The following is a 16,422-nucleotide window of genomic DNA, read 5'->3' as shown; positions in this document are numbered from 1 at the left end:
GAGGAGGCGCACGGCGCACGCGCAGAGCCCGGAAGAAGGGAGGGGGAGCCGAGGCGAGAAAGGGAGCCGCCATCTTCTGCCGTTGGGGGTTTTCTTTTCCCGCCTGAACGGCGGAGGGGGTGGGGACGGATTCAGAAGGGGGGAGGCGTGCTTAGGCTCCTCAACAGGCGCTTCACTGAGGGCGCTAGGTCTTTTTCAGCTCTAGGATAGTAAGTCAAGAGGTCCCAGCGAGGAGTATTAATGTTCAGGTTGCAGTCCCATGCTACCTACCTAGGAGTAGCTTCGTAGGTCTTCCTTCTGAGCAGACACGTGTAGGAGTGGGCCGTGAGTTCGCAGTGAGATCCTGTGCAAAACCTCAATATGTTTCAGTGTGTTTCGTTTCCAGGGCAACGTATATGAGAGTGCAAAATTTAAAAAAGCAAGCTTGTGTCTGTATGCTGCTCGGTGCAGTATGGCTTACTCGCAAGTAGGTCTGCATAGGATCGTAGGTGAAAGAAAGCCACTTCATAAACTTAAATTAGAAAATAAGTAGGGTAGCTCTGTTGGGCAGTGCGCACAGCCATGCACTTCAAGCAAAGCACGCCCCCCCAAAAAAAAATAATGGGGAAAGTTTGCGCGCGCACACACACACACATTGAAATTCCCAATACCTTTAATAACTTGCCAGAATTCTTCGACAGAGGCTGGAGTGTACTTTGGATGTATGGTGTGTGCACAGCCTTACTGTAATTAGGGAAAATCCAAAAAAGGAATAGTGGGGTAGTACCATTACTAGGACCCCACAAAATGAGCAATCTTCGTCAAGCCTGGTAAATTGGGTTCGGGAGCATTGTATGTGTGTTTTATGAAGAAACCATGCCCTGTCAATTCACTGCAATCATTGTGCTCTGGGCAGCTCAGAACAAACCACGTTTCAAAATATATTGTAAATTTAATAAAATATACTTTGTATTTAGTAAGTTTCCTATAAGATTCAGAGTGCTTTATGTTGGCCACATGACAGCTTCCACTGTGCCATGTAACAGCAGAATATCTGCAGGGTCAGTAGTGAATGCAGGCTGCAAGCCAAGTGCAGACAGACTCCCAGAAATGAGGAGCCTTTCTACTCCTTTCTGATCTCAGTGTATCTGCTGGTATCTTGATTCCAGGCCTATGAACATGTTTTTGTGATGTGATTCTTGCAGTACCATCAGCAAAGCTGTGCTTTCATTGTTCATCCACTGAAACTAACCTGATGCTGTTCTGTGAAAAAAGGTGGTTACCGCACAAACTGCCCCCACATTTGTCCTGTTCTTCTAGTCCTCTCTTGCCCTACATTTCCACTTGCAAACCAGGTCCTTATTTGTGTTTGATGTAGGACCTTAAGTCTGAAACCCTGCATTTTGATGAACAGGTTGCTGAATGGAATGGACTTTTAATCCAAATGGTATCTTCTGTTGCAGTAGCTAGTGCAGGTAAAAGTAATGACTGCTTTCAGAGGTTTAGCTGTTCTCAGATAAGACCCAAATCATTATGTGATATGGCATGGTAATGTCAGTTTCAAGGATTCAGGCAGAGATCCAGAGATTGAAGGCTATGTAGGGGATCTTGAATTCAACGTCTTTATTAAGGCTGACATGAGTGTATCCATGTGAGTTACAACAATGCAGATGCTTGTTTATCCCAACCAACTACAGTTTTGGTGATGTAGCTGCATTATTTGATGCAATTAATTAATAAGGCTGTACCAAGTATACGGGTTACATTACTGATTAGTACTCTCTTTTTCCCTTTAGAGATAACAAAACAATGGAACAATTTGAGGATCACCTATCTCTTTAAAAAAAAAGGTGTATCATTCAGCATGGGCCATCAAGGACACAAATCTGCAAACCAACTAGTCAGCATACAAATCTATGAATTCTGAGTAACTTCGGATGAAGCTGCTGCTGTGCAAAAATGTACTTCATTGCTCAGTAGAAAAACACAGATTAGGAATAATAGAAATACTTGATTTACTGTATCATAGAGGTTGTAGAGCCATGATCACTGGGAGAAAGTTACTGGAGTTGAAAGCAGAAGAGAGCTTGAGTGATGGGGATTGAAGCAGTGACTATGGAGGCCAAGAGGTTTACGAACCTTTCTCTGTTGTGATTATGAAAAATGAAACAAAAAAAGTTATGTTTATCATGGCTATACAGATAGGAGCCAATCCAAAAAATGAGTGTGCACTAAAAAAAGAGATTCTGACTACAGTCGTATCCTGGTTGCCGAACGCCTTGGTACTTGTACATTTTGGCTCCCAAACAATTGAAAACTGGAAGTGAGAATTCCGGTTTTCGAATGATTTCGAAAACTGAACATCCAGCGTGGCTTCTGATTGGCTGCAGAACGCTCCTGCAGCCAATTGGGAGCTGTGCCTTGGTTTTCGAACCATTCTGGGAGTTAATGGACTCCCAGAATGCATTCTGTTCGAAAACCAAGGTACGACTTGTGAGTTGGTAACTGGGTCATACCGTATTTTTCGCCCCATAGGATGCACTTTTCCCCCTCCAAAAATGAAGGGGAAATGTGTGTGCGTCCTATGGGGCGAATGCAGGCTTTTGCTGAAGCCTGGAGAGCGAGAGGCATCGGTGCGCACCGGCCCCTCTCGCTCTCCAGGCTTCAGGAAGCTATCCGCAAACCTTGCAAGCCTGGCGGGAGTTCCCGTGGGCTCACAAGGCTTGCGGGCAGCAGCCTGCAGCCCAGGCGAGTGTCCGCAAGCTTTGCGCGCCCGGAAGGAGGTCCCGCCAGGCGCGCGAGGCTTGGGGCGGCAGTCTGTCGCCCGAAGCACGGGGAGCCCTCCAGAGGGCGCCCGTGCTTCGGGCAGGTGTGTGCAAGGCTTGGGGCGGCAGCCGCGGTGGGGGGGGATTTTTTTTATTCATTCCCCCCCCCCCAAAAAAAACGAGGTGTGTCCTATGGGCCGGTGCGCCCTATAGGACGAAAAATACGGTAGTTGCAGCAGTGCAGTTTTATCATCAGTCTTCCCCTCAAGAAGTTAACAATTATCAACAAAAAACAAGATGAATGTGCAGGATGTTCTGCACTCAGAAGCTGATGGATCCAGTTGAGTTCCAGACAGCTTGGGGAGATTTTCCAGCTGACAAGACAGCTGTTTCTTTTGAAGCCTTGGCCAACTTGTGAAATATCCAAAAGGCTCTCCTGCTTCATAGAGCCTGCTTGGCACCTTGGTATACTCCAGAGTTCAGAGCCATGAAACAAGTTGGAAGACTGCTTAAACGCAAGTGGAGGAAAACTCCAGTTGAATGCAGTTGAACACTGCTGAGGGCTTATTATCAAGCCTACTCCTTGTCAGTGAAGGCAGCAAAGAAGCAATACTTTACTGCCACCATTGCATCCTCACTATGCTGTCTGACAATGCTTTTCTAGATAGTACAGGGCCTTTTACAGTATGGCCTGAGAATCCAAGTTACTGTATTTTTCATGCTGTAAATTTAATAAATAATAGAAAAAGACAATAGATGGGTTAACAGCCAAAGGCCTGGTTGAAGAGGAATGTTTTTGCCTGGTGTCTAAAGATCTGTAACAAAGATGAGCCTCCCTGGGGAGAGCTTTCCACACACAAGGAGCCACCACATCATTGTCAATTGCAAAACCACTATAGGAAGATAATATTGTGAGTAAATCAGAACTGGCATGAGAAAAGGTATCTTACTGTGAAGATTTTTTCAGGGCAGGGGTAGGTAACCTGTGGCCCTCCAGATGTTACTAGATTACCATTTTAATCCCTGATCATGGCCTTGCTGACTGGGGCTAATGGGAGTTTGAATCCAACTATGGAGAACCACAAGCGTCTTATACCTGCATCAGGGATTTGAGTTGCTAATTATTGTAAAGTAAGTAAGTTAATTGAGCTTGAGGAATAAAAGTTCTAAATATCTGTGTTTTAGAGACTGGGCAGAAAATCTTAATTTGTGGAAAAGATTCACTTTAAATGAATGTAGGTACAGTATATGTAACTCTCTAGTATTCCAAGCTTTCCTATTGGTTCATTTTCCTGAAAACTCCCTACAAGCATAAAATTTGCTGGTAGTCTTAACTCTTTCCAATTCTGTCTTTGGGAACAAATGTTTTGGGGTAGTAGTGAAAAACTCATTCTCAACTTCCTTACTTCAACCGTATCTCTCTTTTACTATTTAGCTTCTGTTTTTTGTTTTTTCTAAAGCAAGCAAAAAGCAATAGAAAGTACTTTCAGAGTACCATTAAATTACCAGTATGTTACCTGATACAATGGGCGCGGGTGGTGCTATGGGTTAAACCACAGAACCTAGGGCTTGCCAATCAGAAGGTCAGCGGTTCGAATCCCCGCGACGAGGTGAGCTCCCGTTGCTCGGTCCCTGCTCCTCGAACTAGCAGTTCGAAAGCACGTCAAAGTGCAAGTAGATAAATAGATACCATTCCAGCGGGAAGGTAAATGGCGTTTCTGTGCACTGCTCTGATTCGCCAGAAGCGGCTTAGTCATGCTGGCCACATGACCAGGAAGCTGTACGCCAGCTCCCTCAACCTTTAAAGCGAGATGAGCGCCGCAACCCCAGAGTCATCCACGACTGGACCTAACAGTCAGGGGTCCCTTTACATGATATGATACACTGTATGTTATTCTTTCTCCATGAGCTATCCTGTTAAAAAGTTTTACTGCGGTTTTTGTCTCCCAAGGAGCCCAGGGTGTCACATGATCTTTCTCTTCTCCACTTATCCTGTGAGGTAGTCTTGGCCCAAGGTAATCTAGTAAGCATCATGGTTAAGTAGGATTTGGGTTAAGGTAGTCTTGGCCCAAGGTAATCTAGTAAGCATCATGGTTAAGTAGGATTTGGGTTCAATCCATTATATTAGTGGTGAAAGAACTGAGCGGGCAGGTCTGGAGAGGGAGGTGGAAAGAGATAGGTTCTACCCACACACTAATGGGTGTAAATTTCTCACCTGGTTTCATATACACATTAAATGTGAAATGACAAAACAACGTGCCATAAGTAAATTTGCAGGGGCTGTTCCATGGGGCATCGGTGTCAAGGAAGAGATTTCATTGCCTAGATAAGATAGCTCTTTCAAATGCAATGTAGATCTTGCAGACACCTGCCAAACATCGACGGGACAGTTTAGTATTGTTTCTTCAACTTCATTGTTCCTATAGATATTTCTGCAAATGGAACAAGTGTTTCTGGTATTGCAAACTACCAGTAGTTGGGTGCAGGACAAAATGTTCGTAGAGGTTGAAGCTTTGTTCTCCAATTACTGGTGCTTCTAACCTGGCCAAATGGAACTAATACTGTACAATAAGGGAGCTTCTGCTTGACAATAGAATTACTGATTCCTAAACAAGATTGGGACGCGGGTGGCGCTGTGGGTAAAACCTCAGAGCCTAGGACTTGCCGATCGTATGGCCGAAGGTTCGAATCCCCGTGGCAGGGTGAGCTCCCGTCATTCGGTCCCAGCTCCTGCCCACCTAGCAGTTCGAAAGCACTCTTAAGTGCAAGTAGATAAATAGGGACCGCTTTATAGTGGGAAGGTAAACGGTGTTTCCGTGTGCTGCGCTGGTGCTGGCCACGAAGCTGCAGCTTCGTCACGCTGGCCACGTGACCCAGATGTCTTCGGACGGCACCGGCTCACGGCCTCTAGAGCGAGATGAGCACGCAACCCTAGAGTCGGACACGACTGGCCCGTACGGGCAGGGGTACCTTTACCTTTACCTAAACAAGATTAGCTGTGAATTATAAAAGATTGATTACATTAAAAAATATGGGCTTGACAGTCTTGGGTAGTTTTTTTAAAAGTCAGGGAGGGATAAACAACACCTTTGCAGCCATATATTTCATTTATTTATTTTTTCCTTTGAAGCACTTGATTCTGTTATTTATTAGACTTCTTGGTTACTTGCTACAAAGATCTCCAAATGAATTACAACACATTTAAAAACAAAAATATATTTTTCCATTAACAGATCCATATAAATCACATTCAGTTCATTATGTGCACAAACACAAAATCCCATAACAGCAATTTGAAGCTTTGGCAACACACTGTTAGCAAAATACCGTTTTTCAGGTTTTTATTGATGGTGTTTATTGGAATTAGTTTTAGTCAGGCATAGGCAACCTCGGCCCTCCAGATGTTTTGGGACTACAGTTCCCATCATCCCTGACCACTGGTCCTGTTAGCTAGGGATCATGGGAGTTGTAGTCCTAAAACGTCTGGAGGGCCGAGGTTGCCAATGCCTGGTTTTAGTATTTCTGTTGTGTTTGTAAGTTGCTTTGAGTCATTTTTATTAGTAATGCGACTGGTAAACATTTCTCTAGTTGTTACATTTTTTTATTTCTATAGCATTTTTATATGTACAGAGTACTTTATGTTTGTTTTAACCTGCGATGTAGCTTGCCAAATCTAGATAATGCTATCCAGTTTTTTATACTGTGCTGCAGAGTGCCAGTTATTTGAATAACACTATGCATGCCATAGGGACGCAGGTGGCGCAGTGGTTTAAACCACTGAGCCTCTTGGGCTTGCCAATCAGAAGGTTGGCGGTTTGAGACCCAGCTCCTGCCAACCTAGCAGTTCGAAAACATGCCCCAAAGTGCAAGTAGATAAATAGGTACCACTCTGGCGGGAAGGTAAACGGCGTTTCCGTGTGCTGCTCTGGTTTCGGTGTTCTGTTGCACCAGAAGCAGCTTACTCATGCCGGCCACATGACCCGGGAAAACTCTGCGGACAAACACCGGCTCCCTCGGCCTGTAAAACGAGATGAGCTCCGCAATCCCAGAGTCGTCTGCGACTGGACTGGACTTAACTGTCAGGGGTCCTTTACCTTTTTTATCTTTATGCATGCCATATCTATGTTAGGCATGCTACAGATTGATCACTTGTTTTATAACTGCTGTTTTATAATACCATGGAGCATCCTGTGTGGTAACATTTCATAAGGAGAAAAGAATCCATAATGTGCTTTGCTGCTGCTTGTATAAGCAAGACTGGTGTGTTTTTATCTGATAAAACCTGAATGTTGTTTCTCTCTAGTTCAGGTTTTACTTTTACAGTATGAATAATTATGGAAATATTTGAGAAGGCTGGTAAAGTGGTATTAATTTCTTAAATGAGAGGGATCATATGATGAACTCTGGGCCACTAACTGCTTCACCCTAATGATGTTTTAACGTTGCTAGGTGCAAATAAAATTTCAATGTGGGATGCCTTCTCCATTCCCAAACTGTTCCTAACACTTCTCTGCTATTTTTATTTGGGGTCAGATTATGGACTTTGCTTATGTAGCTTTGCAGCGAGGAGACAAAGAATATGAGTTTAGGACACCCTGATTGTACTGTAGTCCCAAAGATAAGACTGAAAGCAAATTCCTATAATCAAAATAGCACAAAGCTTGTGGCTCCACTTAAAAATTCCACTACAGCCCTCTTGTTGACTCAACCTCTCCACCCAGTTTTCCTGTGGAGTTTGCAATTCAAAGTAACCCTTTTCACCCATTTTACAGAGCAATCCCGAGTGCAGAAGCCTACTGTGGAACCAAAGAGAATTAGTAAGCCTCCAATCTAAATATGTTTGCTCAACAACTAGTCCAACTAACTTCAGTAACTAAAAAGTATGCTGGGGCTTGCAAAATGTTTTATAAGTTTTATTTTGTCTGTTCTTCCCAACATCTATGAGATGGCGATTCACTAGCAAAATGACTGAGCAGACTTTCTGGAGTAGAAAAATTGCAATGTATTGGTTATTTCCAAGAAGCTCAGATCTTTGAGTTTGTTCAGTTATTTTGCAATAGGGGAAACAGAAAGTTTGCCATCTTAAAAGTTGCACAGCATGGATAGTTCAGCCATCTACAGCAATGGGGCATTACCAAAAGCTTGTGGGTTCATTATTTCACAGGAATCCAGCAACTGCTTTAATTATTGGAGAACTGGAAAGCGAAAGGCAACATTTTAGAAGTTCACAAAGAACTCATCTATCTTCCTCATAAAACAGGGTGCTTTACAACAACATAAAAACAAAAAAACCTACAGTACATCATACTGTATCTGACGGTTGCCTTTTGCTGCTTGAAGCAGCTCTGCTTGCTTTTTAAATTTTATTTATGCTTTTCAGGTTTATACATTCACTAATTTTACAATCATTTTAACATTTCACAAACTGACTTCCTACCCCCTTTCTGTGGTTCCTTAAATGTATTTTTAATATCTTCTGCATACTCCAAATTACCTTAATTTGCTCCTTTATTCATCTTTAAAATATATGCTCTTCGGAAACTGCACATTATTACAACAATCCTGCCAGTGTTCTCATCTGTTTACAATTGATCTGTAAATATTCAATAAACCATTTCCATTCTTTTATAAAGAGTTGGTTATCTTTATTCCTTATTCTTCCTGCAAGTTTTGCCATTTCTGCATATTCCATAGGTTTTTGCATCCATTCTTCCTTTGCTGCTTCTTAAAATTTTGGGGCGAGTAACATTCTTGCCACTGTAATAGCATACAAGAATAGGTTTCTATACATTTTTGGTAATTCTGTCCCTATAATTCCCCCCAAAAAGCTGTTGGTTTTGTTTTTTTACAAAGGTTATTTTGAACATCCTTTTCAATTCATTGTATATCATTTCCCAGTAAGCTTTACCTTACTCAGGGCTGGATTTAGGTTTGATGAGGCCCTAAGCTACTGAAGGTAGTGGGGCCCTTTATATGTCCAGCTGTCCTTTGTCAACAACAAATTGCTGCTTTTTTGTGTTGAATATATGCTATATATGGTAATTTATGGACCTAACAGGTATCTAAAGCCATCTGCACATAACAAAATATGTATTTTATCAAAGTAATTGTTGAAAAGTCCATGCAGAATGCAAAGTCCATAATTTTTATAGATAGAAATTAGCAAACCAGTGATATTTTAGTGAGCAGGCGAGCAGGCAGGGCCCATTACTTGCGTCATAGGAGTCTACACAACACAAAACACTTGCTGCATATAGGTTTTATTTTATTTATTATATTTTGGAAATGTACATCTAGGGGGTTTTCCCTTTAATATTTTTTTTGGGTCCCCCAGGAAAATGGGGCCTAAGCTATAGCTTTAGTTTATATGTAAATCCTGCACTGATCCTTATTACAAGACCACCACATATGATAAAAACCGATAGTTCTTTCCCTATAATTCACCAAAGAAAGCAGCTCTGCTTTCCCAAAAGGACTAAATTTTTGGCAGAGAAAAGACGGGCAAACCCCGTCCATAAACTTCCCCACCTCATAGATACACTCTTGAAACCCTGAACAAAAATTAAAAATAAAGATTTGGTGGCTGCTGTTTTATCAGTCGGCTACCCCAACACACGCTTCCCTACGAGTAAGCAAGCCATTCCCGCAGCCCAGCCCCTTTGCCAGGGAGGCTGGGCCCGAGCCCCGCCGCTGAGGGAAGAGCCAGCCCTATCCCCGCCCACGGGCCGCCTCTCCGCCGCCTCAGCCCAGTTCCGCCTCGGAAGCGAAGGCCGTCCTCCAGCCCATCTTCCCTCCGCCGTTTCGCCTCTGGGACATGGGCCTGGGCCGGGTCGAAGGGAGGAGGGAGAGGTGGTGGCGACGGCTGCTGCTGCTGCTGCTGCGAGACCCCCGAAGCTCAGGTGAGTGCGCTGGAGCCGAGCGGGCCGGGAAAGGCCTCTGTGAGGCGGAGCGGCCTGCCCTCTTTTACCTCAGGAAGGACCCCAGGGTGGGCAAGCTGGTCTGGAGCCCGGAGAACGAGGCTTGCTGGCGGGGGGGGGGAGGGGGTTCGGAAGGGAGACCCGACACGCGTCTGTGGGGCTCGGCTCACACGAGACGGCGGGGTCCGTGTTGGCCGTGGAGGGGCCCTTCTGTGGGCCCGCAAGGAGGAGCCCGGGGTGGCGGCGTTGGGGAGACTCGGGTTGTGAGGTGGGAATGGGCGGAGGCCGCGAGATGGCGGGAGGCATAAGGAATTGAGAGAAAGTCCATACCGAGCAGAAAAAGGGGGAATGAAGGGGGGAACCACGGGAGTCATCTCTCCCCCCCCCCCCAACGACGTCCATTAAAATGTCACCTTGGTGAGTGACCTGGGAGGTTGCATTCACACGTTACTCGTGTTTAACCTCCCCCCCCCAAGCGTGATCAGCAGGGAACCGCAGCCAATCCTGGCCCGTTTCCTGGAGCCTTTATGTGACAGGCGTGTTTTCAAATGCCGGTTTGGCCCATCCACGCTGTATATATGCCCTTCTAAGCATATGCTTAAACAGAAAGGGGTGTACACATAATAATAATAACAATAGTAATAACAATAGTAGTAGTAGCGGTAATAATAATAATATTTATTTATACATACATACATACCCTGCCCATCTGGCTGGGTTTCCCCAGCCACTCTGGGCGGCTCCCAACGGAATATTAAAAACACAATAAAACATCAAACAAGGCCAGTAGGAAGCTTGCAAAACATCATTGGGGTGACTTTACCCATGATGAAATTCACACATGGAGGATCTGACCTGTAGGTGAGTGTGTGTCACGTTCCAGTGTTTGGCTCCTCTTCCTCCATACATGCATTTGTAGTGATGCAGAATTGTCTTACGCTAGTAATGGAAATTCATGTGCGGAAGTAGTTCTGCGAAGTAAGCGGTGTGTGCTCACGGTTTTAACTTGCGTGTTGTGGATTTATAGTGAGTAATGCCTCCCAAACCTTTCCATGCGTTGAGACTGAATTTAAGCAGAAGCTTAAATTGGATAATTGTGCCAATAAGTTATGCCAAGAGGGAGAGTTCTTGGGATGTCCGTACATGTTCTAGGAGCACGTGAACATACAGCAGATCTTTCCAAACTTTATGTCACGACACATTTAGTGTGTCAGCTGCCGTGTGTAGCTGTGTCGTGCGAATGCTTCCTATGTTCCTCCTGGGCCTGGAAAAGGGGTAGTTTAACCTCCGGTTTGCTAGTAAAATGGGAAGCGGGTGGATCTGTGGTCTAAACCACAGAGCCTAGGGCTTGCCGATCAGAAGGTCAGCGGTTCAAATCCCCGCAATGGGGTGAGCTCCCATTGCTCGGTCCCTGCTCCTGCCCATCTAGCAGTTCGAAAGGATGTCAAGTGCAAGTAGATAAATAGGTGCTGCTCCGGCGGGAAGGTAAACGGCGTTTCCGTGTGCTGCTCTGGTTTGCCAGAAGCGGCTTAGTCATGCTGGCCACATGACCTGGAAGCTGTACGCCGGCTCCCTCGGCCAATAAAGCGAGATGAGCGCCGCAACCCCAGAGTCGGTCACGACTGGACCTAATGGTCAGGGGTCCCTTTACCTTGCTAGTAAAACTGAATTACTGTGTCATGAAATGATGCATTTCTAAAAAGTGTGTCACCAACATGAAAAGTTTGGAAAGATCTGACATACAGGTTCTAGGAGCATGAGTACATGGTGGTGTCTTCACATGGGAGACTCCAGGCAGTGAAATTATAGGAATATCATGGACTTTAAAACATATATAGCAGCAACTGTGTAAATACCGAAGGATAAAGTAGCCAGGAGAAAGATGGATGTTGAATTCATAATGTTTATACTCTGCCAGAGCCGATTGTTGACTGGTTGATACTCTACCTACCTTGTTTATTGTCTGATTATGTTCGTGGCTGGCTATAGTAGAGGTATTGGTTTTGCTAGCTGACTCTTCCTCAGTCTTACGACACAGTATATATGTGGGGAATGTAGGAAGTGTATCCTTGTTTCCTCTTCCTGTGCTTATGTGTTAATGACAGTTCATGTGTAAATGCAAGCAATAAATGGTAAGAACATTGTAGTACTGCTTATTACTTTTAACACCAGCTTCTACACACTTGAAGGAAAGGGCATAATGAAGGAAGGCCAATTGAGAGTATATGGGTAAAAACTGTAGGAAAGGGAAGCAACAGTGACCTTACTGTGGCTCTTTGCTATAGACTTCCAAGCCAGACTGAAGATTTGGGTGATGCCTTCCTACAGCATATTACCAGACATTCAAAAATGAGAGATACAGTAGTCATGGGAGGCTTCAACTACCTCAATATCTATGGGAACTCAAACTCTGCCAAGAATGTAAGGTCCAACAAATTCCTCAATTGCCTTGCTGACAATTCATTTACCATAAGGTGGAAGAAGCAACAACTTAGACCTGGTCCTCACTAACAGGGAGGAACTGACTTGACAAAATGGAAGTACTGGGAAACTTCAGAGGAAGTGATCACGGTCTCTTGGGATTCATGAAATAGAACCAATGGAAAGCTGGGTGTATTTGTAAAAACACCCTGGATTTTAAGAAGACTGATTTCAAAAAACTTAAGGAACTAAGTGATACCATGGTCAGAAATACTCAAAGAGAAGTGAGTCCAAAATGGATTGGCATTTCTTAAAGATGATACATTGAAGTCACAAAGGCATACAATTCCAACAAGAAAGAAAAGTTGGAGGCATCTAAGGAAACCGTGTGGCTGCATAAGGAGCTTACAGATGACCCGAGATTTAAGAAGGGCATGTATAAGAAATGGAAGGGGAAATCACATAGGTAGCCAACAGTTGCAGGGCGAATGACAGGTGGACCAGGCTTGCAAGAGAAGTTAAAAATGTTTTTTAAAGCTTTCTTTGGCTATGTTCAAAGCAGGAGGAAGAACAAGCAAGTAGTAGGCCCTGTGTGTGGAGAAGATGGAGAAATGCTATTTGGGGACAGAGAAGGAAGAACTGTTCAACACCTACTTTGCCTCTTCACCCAGAAGGAAAGCAATGCCCAACCTGGTGATAACAGAATAAATGATTTAAGGAGGGAGCTGCAGCTCAATATAAGAACAGAGGTGCTAAGGGAACACTTAGCTACTTTAAATGAATTCAGATCTCCAGGGCCTGGTAAGCTGCACCCAAGGGTACTAAAGGAGCTTGTGGATGTAATCTCAGAACCTCTGTTTATAATGCTTTAGAATTTTTGGAGAACATGTGGACTGGAGGCAAGCAAATGTCCCCATCTTCAAAAAAGGGAAAAAAGAAGACCCAGGTAACTACCGACTGATCAGCTGAGCTTGACATTGATACCAGGTAAGGTCCTAGAACAGATAATCCAACAGTTGGTCTATGAGCACTTAGAAAAGGATGCTGTGATTACTAAAACCCAGCACGGGTTTCTCAAAAATAAGTCATGCCAGACAAATCTCATTTCTTTTTCTTTCTTTTTCTTTTTTTGGATAGAGTTACAAGTTGGTGGATCAGGGGAATGCTGTAGACTTCATGTATGTTGATTTCAATAAGGCTTTTGACAAAGTCCCATGATATTCTTGTGGAAAAGCTGGCAAAATGTGGGCGGGACAAGGTAACTATTAGGTGGATTTGTAGCTGGTTGACTGACCTAACCCAGACAGTGCTCACTAATAGTTCCTCAACATCCTGGAAAAAAGTGACAAGTGGTGTACCACATGGTTCTGTCCTGGGCCTGTTGTTCACCATCTTTCTAAACGACTGGGACGAAGGAATTGAGAGGATCCTCATCAAATTTGTGGAAGACACCAAGCTGGGAGGGTTAGCTAGTGTAGCAGAAGACAGAACTGGGCCAAAACTAATACAGTGGTACCTCGGGTTAAGAACTTAATTTGTTCCGGAGGTCCGTTCTTAACCTGAAACTGTTCTTAACCTGAAGCACCACTTTAGCTAATGGGGCCTCCCGCTGCTGCACGATTTCTGTTCTCATCCTGAAGCCAAGTTCTTAACCCGAGGTACTATTTCTGGGTTAGCGGAGTTTGTAACCTGAAGTGTATGTAACCCGAGGTACCACTGTAAAAGGAATTTCAATAGGGACAAATGTCTGGTTCTGCACTTGGGCAGGAAGAACCTGCTACACCAATATAAGATGAGGGACGCCTAGATTGCCAGTAGTACATCTGAAAAGGATTTAGGGGATTTAGACTACAAGGTTAGGATGAGTCAACAGTGTCCTACGGCAGCAGAAAATCTAATGCTATTCAAGACTGCATCAACAGAAATATAGTGTCCTGATCAAGGGAAGCAATAGTCACGCTTTATTCTGCCTTGATCAGACCACACCTGGAATACCACATCCAGCTCTGGGTGCCACACTTTAAGAAGAATATTGACAAGCTGGAACATGTGCAGAGAAGGGCAACCAAGATGATCAAGGGTCTGGAAACCAAGCCTTATGAGGAACAGTTGAGGGAATTGGGTATGCTTAGCCTGGAAAAGAGGGGACTGAGAGGAAATATGATAGCCATCTTCAAAGATCTAAAGAACTGTCAAATGGAAGATGGAGCAAGTTTTTTTTTCTCCTGCACCGGGGAGTAGCTCCCAAACTAATGGCTTTAAGTTACAAGAAAGGAGATTCTGACTGAAGAACTTGCTGATGGTAAGAACTGTTCAACAGCGGAATCAACTGCCTCAGAAGGTTGTACTTTCTCCTTCCTTGGAGGTTTTTAAGCAGACGTTGGATGGCCATCTGTCATGGATGCTTTAGTTGAGATTCCTGCATTGCAGAGAGTTGGACTAGATGACCCTTGTAATCCCTCCCAACTCCACAATTCTGTGATATCTGTTTTGCAAATACAGTGGTACTTCTGGTTACAAATGAAATCCATTTCGGAGGTCCGTTTGTAACCGGAAACTACCCATTACCTGAGGCGCCATTAGCGAAAGTGCGCCTCCCACTGCGCGTGCACCTCCGGCATGCAGTTTCCACTCGCATCCCGGGGCAAAGTTTGCAACCAGGAGCAGCTACTTCTGGGTTACCGGAGCTCATAACCCACAGCGTGCGCAACCAGAGGTGTGCGCAACTAGGGGTACCACTGTATGAACAATTACTGAGACCCAGTTCATGGTACTTGTGTGTTGATAGTTACTTAAAACAGGCTATGATCAGGTTGCCACATAATATTGGTGTAGTCAGTGGAAGTAATCATATGGTCCAGATACTAAAACAACCTAAAACAAAAGTTACTGGAATACTAATGGAATGTAATTAGTATATACTTATTAAATCAAATGAAAACAAAAAGTTTATTTAAGTGCATGACTTCATCTTGCTCTCACATGAAGTAAATTGATAATTTAAAAGGGGGAAGTTAAACACAAAATATATGTTTCCCCAATTCAGCCATACGTGCAGATGTTCAAATGCAACTGTTGTCTATATTTTGGGGGGAAAATATTTATGATATTACCAATGTCTTCATTTAAAGTATTTTCCCATGACCACTGGATGCATGGTCGCCATGGGAATTGTTTTCATGTGCCTGTTATCTGCGCAACAGTGAGCAAGCTAAGCTAGCTGTATTTTGATGACTCTGCAGATGTTAGTAGCCTTTAGTAATAGTAATGTTATAAGAGTTATTTCTCTCTGTTTGGATAATACCTACTGCAATACTGCATTTAATCTCAGCAAAACCTAATCACAATGTGCTGCTTAGGTGGTGGAGAAAAAATAATGACATGACGTGTTGAACCTTGAAGTTATATTTAGAAAAGACTTCCAGTTTCCAGGATATGAAGTCTTTGTTATTGGTAATCCACAGTGTGGGAGAAAAAACAGCTAAGATTACCTGCTTGAGACTAATTGAACAAGGTACATATGTATATTACTGGAAGGAGTGAAAATGGAATATGTCTTCATACTGAGGGTTGTAGAAAAGAGCTTGTTGCCAGTATTTTCTGCTCATCCTTTTTTTGTGTGTGTCTGAGTACATTTTCTAACAGATAATTTTGCACCACATCAAATGCATGCCTGGAAGCTGAAACTGATAACCTGGTGGTTTTTGAGAAAGCAATAGGGTTGAATAGAGTTCTATTCAGTGATATTTTTTTTCAGGGGGTGCTTAAATTACCCTGGATTACCAGCACCTCTTTTTCTAGGGGGAAAAGTCCTGGTTTTACTTGAGCTGTTTCAAAAGTCGTTTCACGCTTGTGTTTGTGTTTTTAAAGTTTCTGTAGGCAAGCGTTCATAAAATGGTCAAAGGATGTGTCTTTGTATTTGTTAATAAGATCCATTTGAAATCTTAATTTTATTTTTTTCAGGAAACAGCCAGGGTTGCTGAGTAATTCAAAGACCTATAACATCCCTTTGAAGCCTTTATCATCCTCCCGAGGAGACATATCTATATACTAACATGCCTGCTGTGGCATCTGTACCTAAAGACCTATACCTCTGCACTTCATTGAAAGATCTTAACAAAAAGACAGAAGTAAAAGCTGATAAAACAAGTACTAAGAGGTATGGATATTTGCTTAGTTGACTTAGTCTTCATCTTGTTTCTTGGAATTAATGGAAAATATGTCCTAATAGATATCGTGCTCCATACACATAGCTAAAACAACATTCACACTTGAAAAGAGTGCTGTATCATTCACATTCCTGGTTGTAAAGTTCCAGGAGGTGAGTTAATGTTTAAGGA

At 43.5% G+C, this 16,422-nt stretch overlaps 1 protein-coding gene and 2 long non-coding RNA genes across 5 annotated transcripts in view; all 3 read left to right on the top strand.

The window, feature by feature from the left end:
* Window positions 1-14: 14 nt before the first annotated feature.
* On the top strand, window positions 15-2,002 carry LOC309518543. The gene is made up of 2 exons (XR_014213474.1): window positions 15-1,426; window positions 1,776-2,002. It is a non-coding gene; the product is annotated as an uncharacterized lncRNA (long non-coding RNA).
* A 975-nt stretch (window positions 2,003-2,977) lies between these two features.
* On the top strand, window positions 2,978-7,252 carry LOC309518798. The gene is made up of 2 exons (XR_014213618.1): window positions 2,978-4,795; window positions 4,844-7,252. It is a non-coding gene; the product is annotated as an uncharacterized lncRNA (long non-coding RNA).
* A 2,191-nt stretch (window positions 7,253-9,443) lies between these two features.
* Window positions 9,444-16,422, top strand: part of USP8 (ubiquitin specific peptidase 8) — a 35,121-nt gene continuing 28,142 nt past the window's right edge. For 2 of the 3 annotated variants that reach the window (XM_082198345.1, XM_082198343.1), the window contains exons 1-2: window positions 9,445-9,643; window positions 16,046-16,241. In XM_082198345.1, coding sequence (XP_082054471.1) covers window positions 16,138-16,241 — 104 coding nt within the window. In that variant the 5' untranslated portion in view covers window positions 9,445-9,643; window positions 16,046-16,137. Of the gene's footprint in view, window positions 9,644-16,045; window positions 16,242-16,422 lie in introns of all 3 variants that reach the window. The other variant, XM_082198344.1, reaches the window with a different exon arrangement.

Source organism: Podarcis vaucheri (genome assembly GCF_965113315.1).
Source record: "Podarcis vaucheri genome assembly, chromosome: 14".
In the NCBI taxonomy this organism is placed as follows: Eukaryota; Metazoa; Chordata; class Lepidosauria; order Squamata; family Lacertidae; genus Podarcis; species Podarcis vaucheri.
This window is presented reverse-complemented; position numbering and strand designations above follow the sequence as displayed.